Source organism: Oculina patagonica, chromosome 11 (assembly GCF_052425735.1).
Source record: "Oculina patagonica isolate OP01 chromosome 11, crgOcupat, whole genome shotgun sequence".
NCBI classification, from domain to species: Eukaryota; Metazoa; Cnidaria; class Anthozoa; order Scleractinia; family Oculinidae; genus Oculina; species Oculina patagonica.
This window is the reverse complement of record NC_135768.1, coordinates 2811956-2837262: the sequence shown is the minus strand read 5'-3', so window position 1 is coordinate 2837262 and position 25307 is coordinate 2811956. Positions and strand designations below refer to the sequence as shown.

The 25307-nt window shown below is 39.4% G+C and overlaps 3 protein-coding genes and 1 pseudogene across 8 annotated transcripts in view; 1 reads left to right on the top strand and 3 right to left on the bottom strand.

The window, feature by feature from the left end:
* LOC144631124 (uncharacterized) lies at positions 1 to 18400 on the bottom strand. 3 transcript variants are annotated; one of them, XM_078489510.1, is made up of 3 exons: positions 18260 to 18400; positions 2289 to 2318; positions 1 to 1220 (listed from the first exon to the last, which is right to left on the bottom strand). In XM_078489510.1, exon 3 carries the CDS (start codon positions 1100 to 1102, stop codon positions 386 to 388), a length of 717 nt encoding a protein of 238 aa, XP_078345636.1. In that variant the 5' UTR covers positions 1103 to 1220; positions 2289 to 2318; positions 18260 to 18400; the 3' UTR covers positions 1 to 385. The 3 variants fall into 3 exon arrangements, with proteins under 3 accessions (XP_078345636.1, XP_078345637.1, XP_078345638.1); XM_078489511.1 differs by lacking the exon at positions 18260 to 18400 and adding an exon at positions 2919 to 3151; XM_078489512.1 differs by lacking the exon at positions 2289 to 2318 and having other exon boundaries at positions 18260 to 18379.
* On the top strand, positions 4824 to 5905 carry LOC144630501 (uncharacterized; annotated as a pseudogene).
* On the bottom strand, positions 6461 to 8527 carry LOC144630028 (uncharacterized). The gene is made up of 3 exons (XM_078488306.1): positions 8229 to 8527; positions 7545 to 8112; positions 6461 to 7200 (listed from the first exon to the last, which is right to left on the bottom strand). Exons 1-3 carry the CDS (start codon positions 8339 to 8341, stop codon positions 6544 to 6546), a joined length of 1338 nt encoding a protein of 445 aa, XP_078344432.1. The 5' UTR covers positions 8342 to 8527; the 3' UTR covers positions 6461 to 6543.
* Positions 18401 to 19866: 1466 nt separating the features above from the next.
* The window catches only part of LOC144631100 (dnaJ homolog subfamily C member 10-like), a 23813-nt gene continuing 18372 nt past the window's right edge, over positions 19867 to 25307 (bottom strand). The window contains exons 19-22 of one of the 4 annotated variants that reach the window (XM_078489482.1): positions 24346 to 24544; positions 22238 to 22369; positions 20980 to 21127; positions 19867 to 20134 (exon numbers count right to left, since the gene is read on the bottom strand). In XM_078489482.1, coding sequence (XP_078345608.1) covers positions 20106 to 20134; positions 20980 to 21127; positions 22238 to 22369; positions 24346 to 24544 — 508 coding nt within the window. In that variant the 3' untranslated portion in view covers positions 19867 to 20105. Of the gene's footprint in view, positions 20144 to 20979; positions 21128 to 22237; positions 22370 to 24345; positions 24545 to 25307 lie in introns of all 4 variants that reach the window. The other 3 variants (XM_078489483.1, XM_078489481.1, XM_078489480.1) reach the window with 3 other exon arrangements.

Below are 25307 nucleotides of genomic sequence, written 5' to 3'. Positions count from 1 at the left end.
TTGAAATTAAATATGAACAAATTAAACATAAATTGCAGTAAATAAACCCGTCAGGTCGGAAATACATCATCTCTGAGTGAGGGCTTGGATAGGGTTTAACTACCAAAATTTTTACTGTCAGCTAAGAAACAACGCGTTTTTCAACTGAAACCTGAGAACTGCAAAACTAACTGATCTGAACTTTAAACTATTGGCTGGGAAATCGCCAACTGATTATTTAAATATTCAACTACTCTCATCAAGACCCTCCTAATGTCTCTCCTATAGTTCTGTTCTGTCAAACTAATGAGTACCTACGAGTCAATGAGGAATGCGTTGAACGCGCGACACCCAGGTCACTTACATAAAGTAACGCAACGCTTGTAACGCTTTTGCGTTGCGTTATTCAGTCACAGGTGACCGGTTTTACTTCCTTGAACCAGTCATCTGGGTATAGATACTTCTGGATTTCAATTCCTTCCCTCGGAACTGGCATCTTAAAGTTCCCGAACGGAACCGCTGGGCACGGTTTTTCTACTAATCGTGCAGGAAATGTATCGTGGAGATTATAACTTAACGCGAAAATCCATGTCTCTAAACCGGCTCTTTTCATCCACTCGCCATACCTATATAAAGCGAAGAGATCGACTTTTATATGCGGCAGATCGTCGCTATAAACTTTCATCACGTTGCTCGTAAACCATCGTTTATAATAAACTTTCAGTCCTTTTGCCTCAAACGCCGATAAAAACTCCTTGAAATCCATCGTCGAAAACGTCCCCGAACCGTTAAAACCAATGTCCACGTCGTTATCCCAGGCGAGGGGTCCTTGCGCACGGACCGCGCCGAAGACAGAACCATACATCAGCCAGTGCTCTATACCAAAATCATCGAGGATTTTGTGCACAGTTTCCGCCATGTTTAGAAGCTGGTCTTTTTGTTTGCTGTCGAGATACTCACAAGGCTGTGCGGCAAATAAAGGATGATTTCCAGTATAAAGACCGTAATTTCTCAAGTTCATAATTGTGTAGAGAGTTATTAAGATCATGAGAAAAACAGACAACACTATGTATCGACAGCGACACTTTGAGATCAAACGACAAGTTGAGTCCACAGCTTGCATTTTGTTTTGAATCCTTCACGCCAGAGCGACTTGCATACAGACAGTAGCGTTACCGACTGAATGGTGTTTGGTAGTTCAGTGAAGCGTTTGGTGCCAGTTGATAAAATTTACCGTTGGCCTGTTGGCAAAAATTAAATTAAGTTGGTAAGCAGGGTTCTATATTCTCGGTGGCCTAATGGTTAGCGCGCCCGACTTCGAGTCTAACGGCCCGGGTGCGAGGCCTGGCCGGGGCGCTGCGTTGTGTTCTTGGGCAAGACACTTTACTCTCACAGTGCCTCTCTCCATCCAGGTGTATAAATGGGTACCGGCGAATTTACTGCTGGATGTAACCCTGCGATGGACTAGCATCCCATCCAGGGGGAGTAGCAATACTCCTAGTCGCTTAATGCTAAGGAAACCGGGATAAGCTTCGGCTGTATGGACCACTTGCCTCGGACACAGACTTTAACTTACCTTTTACCTATATACTTGGTATACAATCCTCTCTTGTGCTAAAGCTTGAAATATCACGTGCCCGGTAAAATTCCGATAACCCTCCCGAAATTAAACCTTTCGTAATTTTTTTTAAGTTTTTAGTTTTGAAGATTTTGGCATTTTTGGCGGGAAAATGACGTCACCAAATTGGGCCCAAATTTTGGCTTGAGTAATATATTTGGATATCTAATGGTTTTGGTATTTTTCTTTGTTTTGTATTCTTTATCATATATTACCATACACCAGAACTTAAGAAAATACAAAATTGTACCAAGGGTAAAATTGGCCAACATATACAACAACTTAATCTCCGGCCTTTCAATGCCCACAAAACTTACACTGGAACACTTTGCAAAGATCTGACGAAGATGGTACTTGCTATTTTCTGCCCGAAGAATGACCGTTCGGCTTCGCTATTCGAACATTACCGATCAATTTCCGAAAATTTTCTGAAACATTGTCTGGAAACCATTCGAATGCTTTCGAAACATTTCCAAAGATTGCTTTGTATCACAAATCACTGGTCGATTTTCCGAACTTGGCTATTAAATACACAGATGAACGGCGAGAAACTCTCGGTAAATATTAGACCAAGTCTTATTTATAGGGTATGCCGAAATTGTAACGGCTTTCTAGACTTTCTATTAGCTTTACACTTCATGCAAAGGCATTAAACTGTTGAACATGAATTAAGAATGAGAAATTGACATACCTTTATCAAAACTTGTTCCTCAAAGTTGAACTGCGAAACAGAACGAAATATTAGTCACTTATTAAACTGTGTCGAGTCATCGTGACAAAATGAGAAAAAATATATATTTGAATGACAAAACGGAACATTTATATAAAATACTGTAGATTCAATATCACTAAAGCATGATTAACCAATTTGTTTATTTACGACTGCAAATATACCTTATTGTAGGAAATTAACGATACATATTAACGCGAATTTCAAAAATTCGCGTTAATTTTATTTATGTTAACACGTTTACGGTAAGCATCTAACCAGAACTTTTCTTAAATTCGCGTTAATTTTATTACGCGTTAATTTTGATCGCGTTGTTAAAATGCTTCGTTATATTCCTATAATAAGGTATTTAGCTTTTTAAATTTCATCCCTGTTTGAAAATTTACTCCGCGAACGCCGTTTCGTCAAAATTCCTTCCTCAAATAGCCGTTTGTTTGTTGTCCCATTTTAGACCACGTAATGTTGTTACCTTTAAAAATCCTCTCTTTCAAATCGAAACACATTCACGTTAAAGGGAATAAATAACTTTCAAATATAGACAAACGAAAATCTCTGGAGAACATCACATAATGAAATGGGCAATTTACATACGTAGCTAAAGAGGTTTATTGGCCTGCACTGGTTTCCTTTCTGCCCAACGTTCCACTTGAAATGTTCCGTTTTGTTATTTGACGTAGTTCCTTTGTTAAACCTTCTATAGCCGCTTCTGTATTGGCAAGTCAATATTCTTTTTACGCACATTTCACGCTTTGTATTTTTATAAAATAACTGAATACTTTTCGGGTTAATGAACAGTTTAGTATTTGAAGCAAACCGACCATTTTCAACACAGCTTGGGGATAAAACTCAGAGACTCAAAAGGACAGTACAGAATGCAATATGGTCAATCAATCGACAGCATGATAATAATTTTCCAGGGTAATTTCGCTTGAGAACAATTCAAATGAGTTCACCTTTCAGTTCAGTATTAAAGCAGCAAACGAGATGTTTGTGCTTTTCGTGCAAAGGTTTGTAACATGATACCTTTGATTTTCTCTTAGACTGCTATGATGCGTTTAAATCTAATTAAATTAACGCCACGGATTCTACAAGAATCGTACCGCATTGTCCCCTTCAGCATTTAGAAAAAGACCTAAAAAATTACAAATTTTAAGAACAGTGCACGAGCAGAGCACAAACTATTAATTACAAAGCATAAAATGTCGAAATTGCGACTTTCCCCCCGAAATTGTCGCTAAAAATTGCGGCTTTTCCCCCGAAATTGTCGCTAAAGCATTTCGTGCACCAGATCATGCTCTCGCCACGGTCTGGTGAACACGTCACACGCTCTGCCTCGTACACGCTCACTCAAGCATGAAGCCGAGAAGCACGTAGTGTGAAGATTTCTTTCAAGAAATGTCGGAACCGTCACGAAAGCATGTTCAAACACTAAAGCGGCAGAGGTTTTACAAAATAAAACGGAGGTTAGTTCAACCGATGGAGAACAAATCAAAGATCAAAGGCTCATTGAGCCACGACTGAATTTTTTGCCAAGTTTAAAAGTTTAGTTTTCATTCCTTGAAAATTTATGAGCAGCAAGGTGATTCAAACATTCCTTTGATGCACATGATAACAGATAAACGGTGGAATGTCGATTACATTGATATAAGATATTTTCGTCTCACGTGACTAAGTACGTCTAAGTAGCGCAGTCGGGTAGGCAACTGACTGCGGATCGAAAGGTCGCGAGTTCGAGTACCAGAGGGGGGTTTATTTTTTTTTTCCTTTTTTTTTTTCTTTTTTTAACCCATAGCACTAAAATGGTTTGTTTATTATATCGCTCCGTAGGTATGCATTGCAGAATAATTTACATGTAGGCTGTTAAGTAATAACGCTGTAAAAAAAAATATAATAGACTGATTCAGGTACAAATGTAATATTGTGCTGTTTCATCTGAAAAGCTTTTCCTTTTCTTGGGAACAAGCAGCCCCGCACTCGATTTTAGCCAACGCTCTGGTTTCTAGATAGATCCATCGCTTATGAAGCTTATGTGAAACCCGATTTAGTTTTCGAATGCTCCTACATTCGACTACATGTACTACGCTAGCTCGAAAGATAGACACGAAAGTCATCGATCGATTAATGCAGATTACTGGGTCTCAATGTTCACTTTTTTGGCGGTCGATTACTTAATTCTTCACGTAATTGTCAGCCATCTTTTGTTTCTTTGCTTCTGGTTTTTCTTGTAAACCCCTTTAAATTAAAAGACTGCTTTTATACGGCCGCTTTTATACGGCCGCCTTGCTACACTCTTTCTACAAGTATATCTGCTGGTCAGCGGAGTTGCAATGAGAAGTCTACAGATGATGGACCAACCGACCAACCATGGCTACCCACAATACTCCTGAATAAATTCAGTCGTAAAAAGGAAGTGACGGATGTAACATGATATTGTTGTTTTTCTCGCAGATCGCTGTGATGTCTAATTAAATTAACGCCAAGGATTCTACAGGAATAGAGTGGTAAAGTGCTGACGTCACGGTTCCATGGTAACCAATTTCTTGGTTCTAAACAAACCTTCCTCGGTTCGATTACAGTGTAAGATGGCGTTACTTTCGATAGCTTCCCTTGTTTCTTTTTTCGCGGGAGAGCAGAAATCTATAGATAGAGGTGAAAACCATTGCAGATCCAGTCATGTAGAGAGCTTTGCGTAACTTCCTGGTGTTTTGAAAGGAGAAGTTCATGCAAGCATGAAGAAAACAATCTACAAGGTCACGGTATGTCAAGCCGAACTACGACGCCATATTTTTATAAGTTTGAGTTGACCATATTCTTTGCATTTGTTCGTTCAAGTATCTTAATGATGCAGTTTTCTGATCACGTTGATACTAAATTCCCATGCAACACAGTCATTGCAATCCTTACGTTCTTTTAGGTATTTTTCGACGAAGAATTGAAGATCCGCTCGACCGAGTGCGAATGCCCTCGGGGCGAATACAAGTGCAGTCACGCAGCAGCGTTGTTTATCTACGGAATACACAATCCTAGTCGAACAGACGTCTAGTGTAGCTGGAGGAAAAGAAAAACTGTACAGAGGACAGAGGCTGTAAACGAAATGTTTCCTCCTCCGAAGAAATACGCTGCCTTATCACGAAATCCAATTGCGGAAGATCGAGCTTCTTTATACAAAGAGCTTTGTGACTATGGGAAGTTTACCGGATTGTGTTGGTTAATGAGTCCGGAGAAACCTCCTGTTACCTTACCAGTAAGAACAGTAGAAGACATAATTTTATCTGAACAATTTGTTTTACAACTTGGTGACGATCAGCTAACTTATTTTATGAACAAATTTCTACCTAAAGAAAGATAAAGATGGAAATATTGTCCTCAAAAAAGACCATGCCTACTGGCATCAAGCACAGGGAGAGATGTATTTCTCTAGAGATCTGTGTTACTTTGTAGTATGGACCACTAAAGATACTGTAGTAATTAAGATTACTAAAGACAATTCATGGGGAGAGAATCTAAACATTTTAAAACGATTTTACTTTGCTCATATTTTTCCCAAGATAATTGAGGGTGAGCTGTAATGATTTTAATTTGTCTGGATAAGATCATCAAAATTATCCGGTGGATCTTAAATATTAGAAGTTTGATTGAATTACCTGTTCAAGTTTTCTCCGTATGTTCCATTTCAATTTGTAAAATAAAAAATATTTTCTACAATAATTTATTTATTTTAATGTCTTAGTTATAGATATTCTTCATAGCTTATATGTTCAAAATTTCTAAAGAACGACAGAGATACAAGTAATGGCATAATAAGTAAATAATCTGTAAGAGTTAAAGACTGAGGCTTTTGCTCTGAGGTTTAAAATGACATTTATTATTCTCCATATACAACTTAAAATCAAAGTTTTCATACATGCTAAAATAATATCAAAGGCCTTAAGGAAGAGATACTCCCAAACTAGAAAAATGAGGTAAGACTCCCTGGAAACAAAAAAAGAACAAAACAAATCTTTCCTTACTTGTTAGTAAACATGCACATATGTGGCAGTTTTAATTGTATCTCCACTGAGAGAGAAAAGTTGTATAAATATTTATGTGACACTAAATTCCCGGATAATTTTTTTCAACAAATAGTAAATCACTCATTTCATTCAATGAAACCATGGCAATTCCCCCCACAACTTAATAAAATTTAAACAGGCCCCATACACTTACAGGTAGATATCTATTCGAATTCTGTACCCTCACAACCCTCTTTTATCAGTGGAAATTGTAAGTTCACCAATGAAGTAATAACCTGAAACAGTTTGTCTGCATGACTCCTTAGCCAGGATGGAATAAAAGTAAGAATTTTAAAGTCTTTGATCCTGGCATTTGCTCTTTCTACATGGATTCTGCATTTGGCAATAGACTTGGTAGCTTTTACTTCACTTGAGGTAAATTTCCCATTATTCAGGAATGGTGGAATGTTCACTGCTACACCATCTGGTACAATATCTTGAATAAGAAAACCCTTGTCTGCTATAACTAAATCCCCAGTTACAAACTGCTTTAAAATTCCAGAATGTTCTACAATGAATTTGTCTGACACTGACCCTGGGAACAATTTACTTACATAAGTAATCACTCCATTAGGAGCTACACCCACTATGGCCTTAAAAGAATTCATGCCCCTGTATGTGGAATAGGTGGCATTCTGAAGGCTCATTAACCCTGGTGTGGCAATTTCAACATCTGTGCAATCAATGATAACCCTACAGTTACCAAATAAAGAAAATGAAGACGGAGCACAAGACTTATTCTTGTCCCTGGAAGGCATACTGCTCATTAGATCCTCAAAAAACAAACTGTGCAAAACATGAACAAAAGTCAAAACAATGTTTGTTACATGAGAGTGATAAATGATCGTCGCAGTGAATTTCCAATTTAAGCAATTGGAATAAAGAAGCCTGAAAAAAATTCAGGGCTTCAACGGGATTCGAACCCGTGACCTCCGCGTTACCGGTGCGATGCTCTACCAACTGAGCTATTGAAGCCACACATTGGGAGCGAGGTCAATTGTGAGTTCATATTTTCCCGTGAGAGGAGTGAAATGATGTAATGTATATGAAATGATTCATATATGAACTGCGGATGTATATGAGAGTGATAAATGATCGTCGCAGTGAATTTCCAATTTAAGCAATTGGAATAAAGAAGCCTGAAAAAAAAAAAAAAAAATTCAGGGCTTACAGTTGTAACACAACAGCCAAATAATTGTGCCAAGTGAAGGTTGGTATAGTTTTGTCTTAATTTCATAAGTGTGATAAATACCTGATCTTCCAACTTTATAGAATCGACTCTCCACCCATAATAATAGTTAATATTGTCTTTAAATTTAGAAATGTAATTGACAACAATTTGGAAGACGTCCTTAGTTGGGAGTCCAGTTTCCATTCTTAAGACTTCACAATCCATGGCGGCAACAGAATATCTTGTTCTTTGGTAGACTTGTTGCTCCTTAAGTTCTCTTAGTTCCTTCTTTAAACAGTCTAATTCGGCTTCTAGAATTGTCTGGCTGGCAGAAGCAACTTTTTCTTCGTCAGTTCTTGAGTCCGTTGACTCTTCAAGTTGGAGTTCTGATTCTGTGTTACTAGTACTCGTCACTGTGCGCTTTCTTTTCTTTCTTGGAGAAGTCGGTGCAAATATTTTGTTTACGTTCCAGGCAAACAATTCTGGTCCACGATTTTTGTCTCCATCACGGAAATGACAGCTACATACTCTTGAGTAGGAATTGGGATCGCGATCACCTCTCCTGAAAGGCAAGTTCGGTGATTAATGGAATGCTATTCGGTAACAATCACACGCGTAATTCCTGTTGATGCATCTAATTTAAACAAAATCGCCTACAAGATGCCGTGTTAAACGTACCTGATGCGGTCCTTCCAGCGTTTATATTGTTTCTCATCCTTGGGAAAACGAAAAAACTGACAGGTATGGCTTTCCGACTGATGATTGCAGTCGGGGACAAAACACTGCACCATAGTTGATGATGTCGGGCGACGAACGTCACCGAAAAACAACGTTTAAATACAATCCAGTTCTTCGTCAAGTTGTCAAATCAAAGAAGTTAACGTTTTCAAATTATAGACGAATGTTTTGAGCTAAATAGTAGCACTGAGCGCGACTAAGACCACAGCAAATGTGCTTCGATGCGGTTCGAGCTCTCTTTGTTATGGTTCGTTCTTACGAGCACAGGTTACTAACGGTCAAACATATGCCGGTAAGAGCCCTTTAATGGATTTCGCTCATTCTCTTACCATGGGTAGGCCTTAATATGAAATAAATCACAGTATACTTTGTTTGGCTAAATATCGATTTGTTTTCGAGAAAATCGATAATTCTAAAATCCAGCAAAATTGACGCTTTCGGAGCTCAAAATTTATGCCGAGTTTGTTAGCTTCGCGTCGAAATATAAAGCACTCTGGAAGAAAAATACCTATTTAATATCGAAGAATAACATCAAATTAGTACGTCGAAAGCAATTTCTGCTCTTGAAGTCCTTTTATTTACAAAATATAATTGAATTTATTCGACACACTTTTGATTTAATTCAAAATAGGTCAAACTTATCGCTTTATTTAAGTATGAGCGAAGCGAAATAAATGGCCGAAAATTTGGTATTAGACAGATAAATGATTGTTCTTTTCGATACTAAAAGGATTTCCTAGGGAAATGAATTAGTACGATGCTTTCAGATCTCAAAGTTGCTTAAAATTCGTTAATTTAACCGACCGTGACATTGTTGATCTTATCAACATTATGTAAACATTCCACGCAAAGGTTAATTTTCCCCATGTGAACTTCAACTGAGTAAAATAAAAACATAGACTTGCTTACCGTGGTGTTCGCTGATACATTGTAAATCCTGTTTTCCTCATTTACGACAAACCCTAAGCCCTCGGCGAAGCTGTTATCCAATTTTCTTGACGCGCCATTTGTAACTGATTTCCACGTCTTGAAGTGACAGTTCTTTTCCATTCATTCTTGAAAACAGTCCAGTCTTAACTGATCAGTGTAAACAGGAATACGAAGTACTTTGCTTTAAATCAACCTAAAGCTTAGCAGCAGTGGTAGATAAATCGATACGGCCGGCGAATCTTCGTTTCGAAAACCGCCATTTGAGATTTGTCGGCCCTTTGTCCTGCGGTATGCAGATAATTAATTCACACTTGAGTAACTTCCGGCACATGAAATCGACAACCACCGTGACCAGATAGCACCCTCCTTTTCGGAATATTGGTAACCTGCGATCAGGCGTTCTTTTTTCGCAGCTGATCGCAGGTTAGAATATTGGTTGAGGCACTTTTTTTATCATTTTAACATAAGCTCTCAATGAAAAACTTTTGGGCTGAACTTGTAATTAATTAAGTTTCACTTCAGTTAGCCACCGTTCGAGAGAGTTGTTAAATGGTTGCATGAAAGCGCTTTTAACTTCTGGGTCGAAAGTTCTTCTGTTGCGTTGCTTCGTTTTGTTTCATAGTTTTTATCCAGTTCTTACCCTTGTTCAAATTCTTGTCCCTACTTCAGTGGAAAATTTGATACGACGTTAAAATTTCTATAAGACGGACATCTCTTTTAGACGAACTGAGTTGGAGCCGGTCCCGAAGGTACCCGTTTCAGAGAGAGTTGGCTGTACACAAAACCTTAGATGGCGTCGTTGGATCCGTCTCCCGTGAATGTCAGTTAAAAATATATATTCTGTGTAGTCTAGCCTGTAAACAGGCTCTCCTACTTTCTCCTGTGGAGGATTGGGCGAAATAAAAGCGGGAAGGAAAGGTGGGGAAGGGGTGGGGGAAAAGGGACCATATATCATGTATATGCAGTTGTAATACCAGTCACGGTAAACAATTTATAATAAAACGCTGAACATTTATGACTGTTTACACCAAGGTGTAAATTGGTGTAAAAATAAAGGAAAGGGTGTTTTTCACTTCATTCGATTAAAGCTGTGAAGAAAAGTACACGTAATCAGAAGTTTGTTATGGACTTCTGACGTGATGCCATTTTTTGTATTTATTTCTGCAAAGTACAACAAAGCATTTATACCAAAGTAGTATTATTTTTAAAAAAATGAGCATAATTACAGTTGAGCATTATATCGGACAAAAAACAAGCATTGTTAGAAGCATAACATTCCCTTTTTACCAGCGTAATTGGAAGGGCCTCTGCTATTCAGTTAGAAAGAACTTGCATTCAAAAGATCCCGCGTTCTAGAAACAAGTCACCCCGTTTTGGCAGCTGATATTTTGGAACTTTTGTGTGTTCAAAATACCATACCTCGTTCTAGATATCGTCTGATATTGAAAATCCCGTTCTAGATCGGGAACCCAAAATCACGACCTCATTGGACGGCACAGAGCCAGCTTCGACAACTCCTTCCAACGAAGTTCGCCTATTGAATTGAGAATTAAGGTGATTATAAAGTTATTACTTTATATCTCTCGTTGTTTGGAAACTTGAGTCGTATTATAATTACAACCGTCTTATTTACGAAGGAATGCACTGCGGATAATATTTGAAACTTAAACCGTTTTTCCCCTAATAGCTGCCAAATCAACTCAAAAACACACCGGAAAACAGGTCTAAAAACAAAATATTTTTATAATGACTATGATATTTTTAATACATTTGGATCCCCTGACGGCGAGGCGTTTGTCCCTCCCCGCCAAAACTGGACCTGCTATTTTGCAGGTCAAGTTATGGAACCGTTCCGGACCGGTTCCAGAACCTTCCTGTGTAAACACATGGATCGGTTCCAAACGCTTCCGTGTAAACAGAGGCCGATCCGGTCCGGTCCAGTTCGGAACGGCTCCGGTCCGGTCCCGTGTAAACGTAGCCTAGCTGGTTAGAGTATAAAAATGACTGAAAAAACGGCAAGGACAGGACCAACACCAGGTGTCCGTCTAATAGAGATCTTCAATAAGGGAGAGTTGACTCTACAACTGTTTTGCCTTAGCCTAATAAAGAATTTTAACAAGGGTAAGAACTGGATAAAAAATATGAACCAAAGCGAAGCAACGCATAAGAAGAACTTTCGACCCGGAAGTTAAAAGCGCTTTCATGCAACCATTTAACAACTCTCTCGAACGGTGGCTTACTGAAGTGAAACTTAATTACAAGTTCAGCCCAAAAGGTTTTTCATTGAGAGCTTATGTTAAAATGATAAAAATAGTGCCTCAACCAATACACCAAAAAGCAGGGTGCTATCTGGTCACGGTGGTTGTCGATTTCATGTGCCGGAAGTTACTCAAGTGTGAATTAATTATCTGCATACCGCAGGACAAAGGGCCGACAAATCTCAAATGGCGGTTTTCGAAACGAAGATTCGCCGGCCGTATCGATTTATCTACCACTGCTGCTAAGCTTTAGGTTGATTTAAAGCAAAGTACTTCGTATTCCTGTTTACACTGATCAGTTGAGACTGGACTGTTTTCAAGAATGAATGGAAAAGAACTGTCACTTCAAGACGTGGAAATCAGTTACAAATGGCGCGTCAAGAAAATTGGATAACAGCTTCGCCGAGGGCTTAGGTTTTGTCGTAAATGAGGAAAACAGGATTTACAATGTATCAGCGAACACCACGGTAAGCAAGTCTATGTTTTTTATTTTACTCAGTTGAAGTTCACATGGGGAAAATTAACCTTTGCGTGGAATGTTTACATAATGTTGATAAGATCAACAATGTCACGGTCGGTTAAATTAACGAATTTTAAGCAACTTTGAGATCTGAAAGCATCGCACTAAATCATTTCCCTAGGAAATCCTTTTAGTATCGAAAAGAACAATCATTTATCTGTCTAATACCAAATTTTCGGCCATTTATTTCGCTTCGCTCATACTTAAATAAAGCGATAAGTTTGACCTTTTTTGAATTAAATCAAAAGTGTGTCGAATGAATTTAATTATATTTTGTAAATAAAAGGACTTCAAGAGCAGAAATTGCTTTCGACGTACTAATTTGATGTTATTCTTCGATATTAAATAGGTATTTTTCTTCCAGAGTGCTTTATATTTCGACGCGAAGCTAACAAACTCGGCATAAATTTTGAGCTCCGAAAGCGTCAATTTTGCTGGATTTTAGAATTATCGATTTTCTCGAAAGAAATCGATATTTAGCCAAACAAAGTATACTGTGATTTATTTCATATTAAGGCCTACCCATGGTAAGAGAATGAGCGAAATCCATTAAAGGGCTCTTGCCAAGAATTTTCATTTTTGTGTGAAATTTGTGCATATGTCCTCTTACATTGTTTAGAACCACAGAATTAGTTACCATGGAACCGTGACGTCACACTTTACCACTCTATTCAACCGCATTGAAAAGCACACCACCTTTAATACAAAATTTCTAAACACGTCCCTGTTATCTTAATTTTCGATAGCTTGAATTTCAGTTTGATATTGAAACAGCAAACGAGATACTTTTGTTTTTGTCAAAAACATGTTACATACTTTTGTTTTTGTCGAAAACGGATGTAACATGATGATATGGTAACGTGATTTATTTTCTGCAAACAAGGCGACATTGATTATACCACAGATATTATCAATTAATTATGAGATGCCTGATCACCTTTTCTAAGAAAACAGCGTTGCCATATCAAGAATTATTTCACATGAACTGCTATGACGCAATGCTCGTGATGTAGACTGATCTGCGCATGCGTTTAGCACAAAGTATTTTTTTCCAGAAATAATTGTACCACAAGGAGAGCATAGTGCTTTCTGAAACAAATATATACCTTGAGTTCTTCAATTGTAAGTATCGTAATGTACTCCCCGATTTACCAAGGGCACACGGTCAGGTGCTCTCCATCCCCTCCCCCCTTTACAGAAATAAATAATTAATTAATTGATATTAATTAATTAACCCTATTCAGACCGTACCGGGGGGGGGGGGGGCTTTTGAGGCCCGCGCTGACTTTGAACTTTTATAACTTTTTTAAGATTTAACCAAACGCTGCCAAACTTTCTGAGTTTTCCTAAAATTTATCTGGCAACAATTTGGTAGGGTTGAATGATGTGTCAGGAACTTGACATCACCATGGCAACGGCATTTTGACAGGCATGTTTTCCCAAATTTGTAATTTTGCGTGTTTCTTTTAATAAAAATCAACTTAAATGGATTTTTTTTACATTTTTACTGGTTTAAAGCACATTTTTATTCATTTTGAGTACTTTGCAGTGATTTTGGGTGGTTTTCTGGAATTTTGGAAAAATTTTGAAATCCAAGATGGCGGTTCCAAGATGGCGGCTGTTTTGAAATCATGATGTAATTGTCACGTGATGTGACGTCACTATCCCACGTGACGTATACCAAAAGAAAGAGTTTCGGACGTACAATACATCCTACAAGTTTCATGGTGATTGGTTAAATATTCTGGAAGTTCCATAGGGGGGGCTTCCGAAGCCCCCCCCCCCCGGTCTGAGAAGGTCCAAAAAAGCCCGGTCTGAATAGGGTTAATTGGTCATTAAAAGTTTACACCGCGTTAGCGGTTTAGTGGTTTAGTGATTTAGTGATTTAGTGATTTAGTGATTTAGTGATTTAGTGGTTTAGGGGTTTAGCAAACGCCAACCCACCAAACCATTACAATAGTGCATTCTGCACTAAAAAGACAAGAAAGGGTTAAACGGCCTTCACACGACAAACTTGCTTAAGTTGGCAAGCTCGTGTTGGCAAACTCAAGTTGTAGTGAGTATTTATGTAAATTAGGATTATATGTAGTATTTTTAAAGGCTGATGGTTTATCCGTGTAAAAATAAAGATATCCACCTACAACAAAAGTTGGCAAACATGTTGGCGACAAATAGAACCTGTCTCTATTCTTGCCAACTTTTTCGCCAACTTTTGTGAAGGCGTGAGTTTGACAACGTTTTGGAGTTTACCAACACGACTTTGCCAACTTAAGTTTGTCGTATAAAGGCCGCTTTAGAGTTACGAACGAACCTCCAAGGGGAACGAATTTGGTTCGAGAAATCGTGTTCGGGAAACCGGGGGTTAAATTGCAGTATTCTATTAAGTGAAGGAAATCGAAGGTAAACGACTTTAAGTTCGAGTTCTCGGGAAGTTCAAGAGACCGAGGTTTCGAGAAAACGGAATTCCGCTTTTTATAATATTGTTAGGGTAGTATGTTATTGTCTTATAAAATTTAGTGGTTTGGGCAGATAGCGGATTGATTGTGTGGTAGAATTAAGATGCCGTCATAGGAAGAGTATGAATGAATGAATGAACTTTATTTAAGGGTCATAGCAACAGGGCCAAAATTCACAACATCCACACAAACAAGGAAATTTGTGTGGGAAGAAGGCTTCACGACTCCGTCACTCTTTTTTGTGAACGTGACAGTTGACAGTTTATTCTATTTTAGTTTGTTTTAGTATTGGCCCAATCTGTACCGTATACCTTTACGCATATCCTGGTTTCTGTAGCCTGAGCATGAAGTTACTAAGTCGATACTAAGGGCTGGGTATTTCTAGTTATAATCCCCCCGGATGGGTTAATACCCCCCTCCAGCATACAATTCGCCATGCAGTAGCTATTTTATAAACCGCATGAGTGAAGAGAGGCGCTGTGAGAGTTAAGAGGCCCTGCCAGGGGGGGGGGGGGGGTTCCCGTGTCGCTTGTTTAAATTTAAAAGTGTGCTGTGTTGCTGTTTTATCGCTCTTTATGTCGCTGTCGGTAATTAAATTGAAGGAAAATTGCTTATCCTTGTCGGTATTTAAGTTTTTCCAAAAGGGTTGTCGTTTGTCGCGATTTTATTAGTATGCTGTCGCTACTTTTTGGGCCATGTCGCTTGTCGGAATTTACCCGGGCAGGGCCTCAGTTAAGTGTCTTACCCAAGAACACAACGCAATGAACCACAACAGGGGAGACGATTTTATATCCGTAAAATTCATTCCGGCGGTCGGTCATAATTTACATGATTTAGTTTCAGTCAGAACCCTGACAGATCCTTGACCTGGTTTTGATAAATTCAGACATAATTGATTCAATAGTTTAAAGGCCAAGAATGAGCTTCTCGAGTTACAATCAATCATTTTCTATGCATCTAGAGAGATATCCAGGCTTTCCCTGCTCATACTATTGAATCATATGTCTGAATTTATCAAAACCGGGTCAAAGAAAAGTGACGTCAGTATTCTTGAACAAGTACGTTACTGCGCGAATTGGCTTAAAACGCCAAAAGAAAGGGAAAAAAAAAAGAAATACAGCGCTGAAAGGTAGAGAAGAGAGAGGAGAAGTGAAAAAAAGACTGACATTCCCTTTAGTTTTTATATCATGGAGTTTGGAGATAGTTTCTGGCGAGAAAAAAACGCGTTTACAGCGATTTGCGCTTAAAACGGTGGAAATTTCCTTGACCTGGTTTTGATAAATTCAGACATATATAAAAAGACTAAAACATACAAATAAACGCAACAGATCGCTGGCTAATGCCTTAATAGACCTCTTTAGCTAGGTATGTAAATTGCCCATTTTAGATCATGTGAAGCCCTCATTTCCACGTGAATTTGTGCGAATTTGAAGAAATAATTCTCAAGTGTAGCATCACATGGTCTACAATGGGACAACAAACAAACGAAGCTAAAGAGGTCTATTGTGACTCAAGTTCAAACTGAAGAAACCTACGCTTATCCAAGTCGCACTCGAAATTATTCACGCCGGTCAAATACCGGAAAAAGACGGTAATCAAGCATGACACACGAATTCATGCTAAAAACGCATCAACCGTTGAAAGTTTCCATTGTTTAACGGGGTTCAATTAGCACGCAATCATTACAAATGAAAATGTACGTAAGGACCATAAACAGTGATCGAAAAGTGTCCGTTATGCGAGGTTTACTTTGTATGAGAGCATTTTATTTCGGTCGTAAAAGCGAGAAAATGTATGAGGTTTTTGTCGGGACAAACAATTAACCAATTATTCAATTAGCGGGTGTCCGTATTAGCAAGTGTCCGTAACGCGGGGTTCCACTGAACCAAGTCCAATTTACGACATCTGCTTGCTGTACTAGCATAAATTATCGCAAAATACGTGCTAGTTATTTACACAAGCTTACGGGAACAACAATAGATATGGAATCGTCTACGACACGAAGGGAACCAATATCCAATTGATTGACGCGTTACCTTGACTTTGTTCATGTTGTAAAGCTGTTTATACAATAATTATTTCTGACACTCAACCAAAAAGAAAATTCAAGTTTCGTCGCGGCATAGAAGTGGCGTAACAGTGTAATTCGCATAATGACGGTTTTATTACTTTGAACACACAACATTGTCTGGGAAACTTGATAAGCTTTGTTTCTAAGCGCGTCTGTCAGGGCACAAGGTGAATTTTTGTATACGCTTGATCGCTGCCGAGCAACAATTCTCAAAAAACTTATCGTAGGCGCTGCAGGAGGCTTTCTTGTTTTCGTGAGAGCGACTACAAAACACAACAGCCGAGTTATATTTTTAGTGTGCCTAATAAAAATTAATCTGGTGTTTTCGAATTCCCTCGCGTCTAGCGATCTTGTCGAACCTTTAGATCGAAACTAGCCTTGAAGAAACGTCCACATCGCAAAACTGAAACAATGGGTATGAAAATACTAGTAAACAGCACATACGCTAGCACATTATAAACTCAAATATACGCGCATAAATACTGATCACTTATACAAAACTGATTTTTTTACTGTTATTGCAATCTCCAATTTTGGAACTTCAATCTAACTCTTCTTTCAGGAACCAATGTCAAAAAGGTGCAGATATTATAAATAGCGATGTACTAATTACAGTCAAACCGGATGTTGTTTTGATGGGAACTTTGCAATGTTGCGGTGCAATGTTCCAATATTGATTTACAGTTTGCTCGTCGCAACTTGCAACTTTCAATTCAAATTTGCTCGAGCAAAGTTGCCAAGTTCCGGCTTTCATTTTGCCGTATAAAACGAGGTTGTACCACCTTTGTTGGAAAGAAACAGAAAATAACTGCCCCTTATTCGACTGTTCATCACGAGAATGCGAGAAATAAGCGACAGGCTTTGTTTTCATTGCTAAGTTAGGAATTACGCTTCAAAATTACAAACGTAAGCCGTAACTTGTGGAGCAAATTTGAATTGAAAGCTGCAAGTTGCGACGAGCAAACTGTCAATTGCGCCGCAACATTGCAAAGTTGCCATCAAAAGAACATCCGGTTTGACTGTAAAAACGGAGCAAAAAAAACTTGTCGTAGGCGCTGCAGGAGGCTTTCTTGTTTTCGTGAGAGCGACTACAAAACACAACAGCCGAGTTATATTTTTAGTGTGCCTAATAAAAAATAATCTGGCGTTTTCGAATTCCCTCGCGTCTAGCGATCTTGTCGAACCTTTAGATCGAAACTAGCCTTGAAGAAACGTCCACATCGCAAAACTGAAACAATGGGTTTGAAAATAAACAGCGGATATGAAGTTCCATTTTTACGCTAGCACATTATAAACCCAAATATACGCGCATAAATACTGATCACTTATACAAAACTGATTTTTTTTTACTGTTATTGCAATGTGCAATTGTGGCACTTCAATCTAACTCTTCTTTCAGGAACCAAGGTCAAAAAGGTGCAGATATAATAAATAGCGATGTAATACTGAAGGCCACGCACGGAAATACAACTTCGATCCGGCGTTGTAGAATTGTCTAGTAGCGATAAAGGCTCCATCGACCAATATTGGATAATGGTTTTGTTTATTTGTGAATGACACCGAACTCTTGACCGAACGGCCATGAAAATTATAGAAAGAAAAAAACCTTAGCAAGGTTAAGCACATTGGTTGAGCACGACTCGAGATCGCCTCTTAATTAAACATTTTCGATCGAAAGCGACTTGTACATGATACAATATTTCGAATTAAAGCAAGTATACAGGTTGCTAACTTACCTTAACTTCAACAGAATCGCCAATCGCCGCAATATCAAGTGAAAATTCGAGCTCTTTGGACGACACACAAGATAATGCTCAGACAATATTACAGCAAGCAGCGGCACTCACGCAAAGCAAGGCCGGTCGGCCACGCTCGAGTGATCCCACGTGATATGTGTTTTGTAATCCCGTGACTTCCGGTACCCGAGAAATTTCCATATGCTTTTCTGGAGGGCATATTTTCGTGGATGGAGTCTGGCGAAAAGGGGCGGGAGAAGGGAAAAGAAGAGGGCGGGAAGCGGGATTCCTAAGTTATCAGGAACTGGGAGAAATAAAAAAATCAAAACTCAGGAATTACATATGCCATGGCAAACTTTTAAGAAACTAACCACACAACGCAGAGTAAAACCCAGATCTTATTGTTGCCGGATCTCTCTTTGTAGAAATGCTCGTACCAGACGTCACTGTATCGTGTAGAAAGGTTACAAGGCTGGCACTACGGCAAGGGCACATTAAAGTGCCCTTGCCGTAGTGCCAGCCTTGCAATTTTTAAGTTTTTCTAAACTTTTAATAACACCTTTAGTAGCACAACTAAGGTAAAGCGCGCTCTTTGATTGGTTTATGGGTGTACGCTGACGTATGCCTTCAACCTGAGCGCGCGCGCTAATCTAATGCACATGGCACAAGAAAGTGCTGCCACTTCACGAGTTTATACATATTTTCTCGATTTTCCTGTCAATTTGAAAAGCTAAACATAAGAAAATCCATCTTTTAGGCATAAGGCACGTTTGAAATAAAAAGTTTGTTTGTTTTTTCTTTTAGATTTTCGTCAGCGTTTACGCGAGCACTATACACGTATTTGTTTAAATAAGCGCGCCCTTTTACCTCAAAAACTGTAATAAATCGCCTAAAAGTTGTGCTATAAGACAAATGATAAACGCTATAGCGTACACTATTGAGTTATGGATGTACTAGGGAGGCTTGCTAAGCACTCAAGAAGCTAGAAACGTTTTTTATTCCACTTACCGTATAAGCCCCCCTGGATATAAGCCCCTCCGTTTATAAGCCCACCCAAAACCACCTTACGAAGTTGTAAGAGCCCCGGGCTTATAACCGTAATTTTACGGTATGATAAAACCAACAGCTATTTATACCAAACCAGTACATAATTCATGTTAATGAACAATCGTAAGGGCTACGGATGTATGAGAATAAATACCGTAAAATTCCGGTTATAAGCCCCCCCCCCCCCCCGCTTATAAGCCCCCCAGTTATAGGCCCATCAACTTGAAATAAAAAAAATACATCCGGTTATAAGCCCCCCTCTACCGGATGACAGTACTGAACAGGGCTAAATGTTGCATTTTTGTGCGTTTTTAACGTAAAAACGTATTTCGATCAACACTCCCGAGGCTCGCGCGCGTTTCGGAACGTTTTTTCCTTCCACTTATAAGCCCTCCCGAATATAAGCCCCTCCCCTTAGAAGCCCACCCAAAAACCCTTACGAAGTTGTATAAGCCCAGGGCTTATAACCGGAATTCTACGGTATAATTGAAATTCGAGCGAGAGAGAGAAAAAATTGTGCTAAATGGTCCAAGTGGAAATAGGAAAACACAGACACACAATCCAATAAAAATTCCTTTAATGTCTTTGTAAAATACCGGCTAACGTGTGTAAAAACATAGTCAGTAGGAAATTTAGCAAACTCTTTGCACTAAACCTCGCCCTGGGTAATGGTTTTGTTGGCGAATAACTGGCTATTAATTTTTATTTCCAGAATGGCCATTTTTAACAGGGTGTCCTGGCTGCGGTTTGAGTGAGACTCGTACGTATACAGACAGGTGGCTTTAAAATCTTCTAGAATTCATCGTGTTCTGGCTTCTTCTTCTTGTTCTTGCTCTTCTGGGTGGAAAAAAAAGGAAAAACAAGTTAAAAATACGTAGGAGGCAAGAAGTGTTCCGACCCTTGCTTCCCATAACAATATTTAGGGGCCTGGAACAGACTAGGAGTCCAGTCTCCGAGAATTCAGTCAGCCAGCGGTTTTTTGTCCGAGAAGTCGCTAAGCAACATTCTTGTTAGCAAGTTGACGTCACAACGTCTAACGAAACGAGATATTATTTCCTCGTTATACTGAGCATTTTGACATAGAATTTTTCCGATTTAGAAGTTTTATAGACTGTTCACAGCCATGTATTTTCTCGCATTTTTCTTCGATCGGTGAACGCGGGAAAACATTTACGCAAGTCGTTCATACATTGTCACTTAAGATGGTTTCCGCACAATTTTCGAGCAATACAGGCAAAAATAAAGTTACCAAAAAGACCTCTTAGCATGGCAACAGTTTTAGTACAGCTAACCAAAACCTGCCAAAAATTTAGCACTCAAGCTGACCCCGCGAGAGAAAAATGGATTTGAAGTTGTCTTTATTTCAGTTAAAACGGAGGTTTTGCGCCGGTTCAAAACAAAATGGCGCGGGTTTTATACATTTTTTCGAGGTTTGACTTTAATTTTCTCGAGAATGCTTTAGAATTTAATTGCGGGGTCACTAAGACAAATGAATTTCGATGAGATCTTTTAAATATTATACAAAATGTTGCCGTGCAATGAGTAGATTTTTGGTACTTAATTTTCGCACTCATTGCTCGAACTTTCAGCGGAATCCGTCTTAATTTTTTCACGTACGTGAGCGCACGTAAAAAAGTACGCGTCAGTCGAAATCCACCTTAAAGCAATAGCACTACGCCTCACCTTTTTTGCTTTCGTCTTTTTCTTTTCCTGCCTGTCCTCCTCTTCCAAGTCAGCCCTGTACTCTTCCAGTGACTGCAGCGCAATTTCCTGGATTTTATGCGGGTTCTGAGTTTCAATGTTCATGTGCCCGTTCACTGGCTGGAAAAATTAACGAGATGAAAAAGAAACATTATCAGCAATATTTTCATCGGTGCCCACAACGGACTAACGCTCGTGACGTCAACTTTCCAAATTTGCTACGGCAAAAAATTTAACTTTATTGATTTCAAGTCAAAAACTTAAATTGAGTGTTTTACGGGCTTAAGCATGAAGCATTTTGGAGAATTGTTACTCCCCGTGGATGGGACGCTAGTCCACAGCTGGGTAAAAAGTAAACCGTTTTAAAGGAGCAATGACACGATATTTTAAGCCACTTTTCTGATTACATCCAAATTGAAGAAAGCCTCAAATAGTTTTGTAATGTAGAAAAACAACAGAGTAGTAGTAAAAATGCGAAAATAACCAAGGATGGTTTCGACTGACGAAGATTAAGACGGATTACGAACGATAAACTTGACAAAACTTGCCAGTTTTTTCAAGATGTGTTGTCCATGACGCATTCTCGTCCCCATAGCCCTTTCGTTTCTCTTAGCCGGCTTGGCAACGAGAAAACGGAGGGCTCTGGGGACATAGGATTTTTGAATTAATTCGAATTTTTTTGATTGGCTGTTTGGAACAAAGAATTCCTAAACGGAAGTCGAAAACGTAACGACTCTCTCATACATTCTTTTGAAACGTCATGACTGCATACATGAAGACCGGAAGTCCTAGAATCTAGGACTGGAAATCCTCTGTCCCCAGAGCCCTTTGTTTCCTCGTGCCAAGGCCTAGCCGGCTAAGAGAAACGAAAGGGCTATGGGGACGAGAATGTCCATGACGTAGCTCCTTTAAGCCTGGTGACTAGGCCCCGGAGGCCCTGGGTTCAAATCCACCTCCCTGCCACTAGATGTATTTGTCTTCGGTCGTGCCGAATTCAACCCCCCTACGCTTTGAAACAACTGGTAAGCCTCCTGCCAGTAAGGGTTTTTTTAACAAGTTTATGTTCGATTTGCAATATTTGTTTATTTATTTACAGTGTCCACAATTAGCACAACAGTGCTAAATACATTGACACTTGCTAATACCCATTTGCCCTCCTAGGTGGAGAGAAGCAGGACTCGAACCGGTATGGCAATGAGTAAGAAGAGTTAATCTTGATGTAGTACTAACTTGTGTCATTCCATCTCCCGGCGCACCAAGGTATAACTTCACAGTGGGGTAAGCTCGCACATCAGCTTCGGAACACAGATGATAATCCTGTTCACAGTCCACTTTGCCAGCCTTGACACGCCCATCTAACAGCTACAACAGATAGAAATATCAACATTGTTGCCACAGATATAAGCCTGCAAAATTCCCTGACTTTTCCCTGATAAAATTATAATTTTCCTGACCAAATAAATTAAAAATGTCGATTATAGTAGCGGCCTACAGACCCCATTTCCAAACAAAATCAAAGGCTCTTCGAGCAACCTCATGGTAATTCGATGAAGTGGCGTCCTTCGCTTTGTTTTTCAAATAAGCGTTCAAGAATGTAACGGTCTCACTTCATTTGCCTTTAAATGCTTTTTTTTTCATGTGAGTTGCGTCAATGGGTCACTGATGCTTTGTGCTCTCCGGCTTCGAAGCGCAAATTCTATTTTTCACCACCAAAATAAATTGTAACCTTTGAATATGGTTTTTACTGTCTTAGATGCGATAAATTGTGTGTTCAATTACTTTTCTGTCAGCACATATATAATATACATACCGGGCAGCGACTAGCCTCCCACGCAGTCGTTCTTAGGGGTGATCGCGTTACACTCCTCCCCGCGATTGCGTTACACGGTGTGGAACACAATCGCCCCTAAGAACGACTGCGTGGGAGGTTAGGCAGCGACAAGCGTTGTTATTTTTTGAACAGCCGATGAAATTTGAGATCTGCTCGCCTCAAAAAGATGAAAAACGGATGACGTGACACGAGGTGACGTAGCGCGAAACAGAAACGTGCTACGCATTTGTGTTTTTCCAGTGAGCTGAAACGTTTATTAAATCACGTCACATGCAATAATAATTTTCTATAACAGTTTAAGCGTAACTATATGTAGTCCATAGGTGCTATCAGTAATGTCACAATCTCACTTAATTTGCCTTCGAGTGTTTTCTTGCGTGAATGGGTCATTGATAGCTTTTTTTCTTCAAATAAGCGTTCAATAATGTAACACAATATCACTTTATTTCCCTGTGAATGTTTTATTTTTCCATGGGAATTGCATCATTGATGGTTCGTGCTCTCAGGCTTCGTAGCGCGAATTCTATTTCATCACAAAAATATTTAAGTGTAACCTTTGATCCTTTTAAGCATTAAGTAAATTTGTTTTTTAAATATGTTTACTTTTCTGCCAGCACGTATAGCGTTATTTTAAGCAGCGAATAAAATTTGAGAGAAAGATGCGCGTTTTTGCACGACTCAAAAAGATGAAGAACGGATGACGTGACACAAAGATGATGTGACGCGAAACAAAAACGTGCATGAATGTTGTGTTTACTAAAACGCGTCTTTGAATGTTTTCTTACGTGAATGGGTCATTGTTAGCCTATGCTCTGAGGCTTCGTTGAGCGAATTCTATTCTCTTTTATCACCAGAGGATAAGTGTAAGTGATCCTCTTTCGATTTGTTTTGTGAAATTCAGTTTACTGCCCTGAAAGAGAGAGACCCTGGAACGAGGTTGAAGAATAATTTGTTTCTGATTGACATGTGCTGAATGCGTTTAAAAGACCTTTCCATCAGCACGTTTCTCGTTTAATGATAAATTAATTGCGGTTTGATATCAGAATCGAGTGAGTGAGTGAGTGAGTGTTCGAGTGAGAAAATGCGGCCCATAACATAACCTCATTACCATTCGGTAAAAAACATATCGCTTAGATCAAATTGATCTGAAATGTTTCTTCCAGCCATTAATTGTATGAAATCAGCGGTGTTATATTCCAATTTTCCCTGCCTTTTCTTCAAAAATGTCAATTTTTCCTGACACAAAAAAAAATTCCCTGAACTTGAAGAATGCGACTCAATTCCCTCGCGGCTTCGCAGCTCGAATCCGCCGTTCGCCTTAAACAAAGCACTCGGTCGCGAATACCACCAGCTACGCTGGCTACTAAACAGGCGCCTTTCCGGCGCGCATGTTTTTTCGCGCGGGAACATTATTTTGGTATTTGGTCTTGCGTGACACTTGTCACGAAAGAGACACATAACATAACAGGATTTGTCACGAAACAAAATTAATCGTTGCCTTACTCACCTTTGCTGCTTTTTCAAAATCAGGAGCAAACTGTATGCAGTGGCCGCACCAAGGAGCGTAGAAATCGATGATCCACGGATCCTCACTGTCGAGAACGTTATCCAGGAATGCCTGGTAATTCAGCTGAGTTACTAATGAGGGAAGGTGTTGAAATGCCCAGCTGTGCAGTGAATCCACGTCACGCCATCCACGGTGACTCCTGAGATAAACAAGAAGAAATCAGCCATGTTCACGTGGAATCAGTACTAAATGAATCCAGTACAAAAATCAGACCGAAGGGTCCTACCCGGACCCGATCTGGTCCCGATCCAGTCTAATTTTTGGACCTCAGGGTCCTTAAGGAGTTTAGGGCTCCAAAACTCCCGATAAACAGTGGTGTAGCAGCTCTCGTTAGCATGTAATTCTCGTGGTCCTCTAGTGTAGCAGCTGCTATTGTTTTTTAGGGCTAGGGGCATTGTTCTTGTTGTTTTATTGTTCTCTCGAAGAGCAAATCATGCGAAACCCCGCTAGAACTGCTACCAGCCCCTACAAACACAAGGCGCTGGGCTCTGTAGCAAACGTTTTCAGGACTCCACTTAAAAAATTAGGGAGGCTCCCCGTCGAAAATTTGATCTCTGATCGGATCCATTTGGGCTCGGTTCCGAGTAAACAGCCTAAAGCTTTTTTGTGATGCCCACAATAAATTTCAAATTGAAAAACACCTTTAAATAATAGTTTGCTAAGGTGGGAAAACTCCAAAGAGGTCAAAATAAACCAAAAAGGAACAAGGATGGTTAAAATTGGAAAAGATTAAGACGAATTTGAGCGGTTTTCACTTGAGTGTCAAAAATAATTCGTGATTGCTCGGATTTTGCTTTCCTTCGCTAAGTGATTGGTTTTAAAAATCCCGCGCGACTTTCTCAACCAATCAGAAGTAAAACCAAAACCAATCCTGACTCACTCGCGCATGTTTTCCCGCGCTT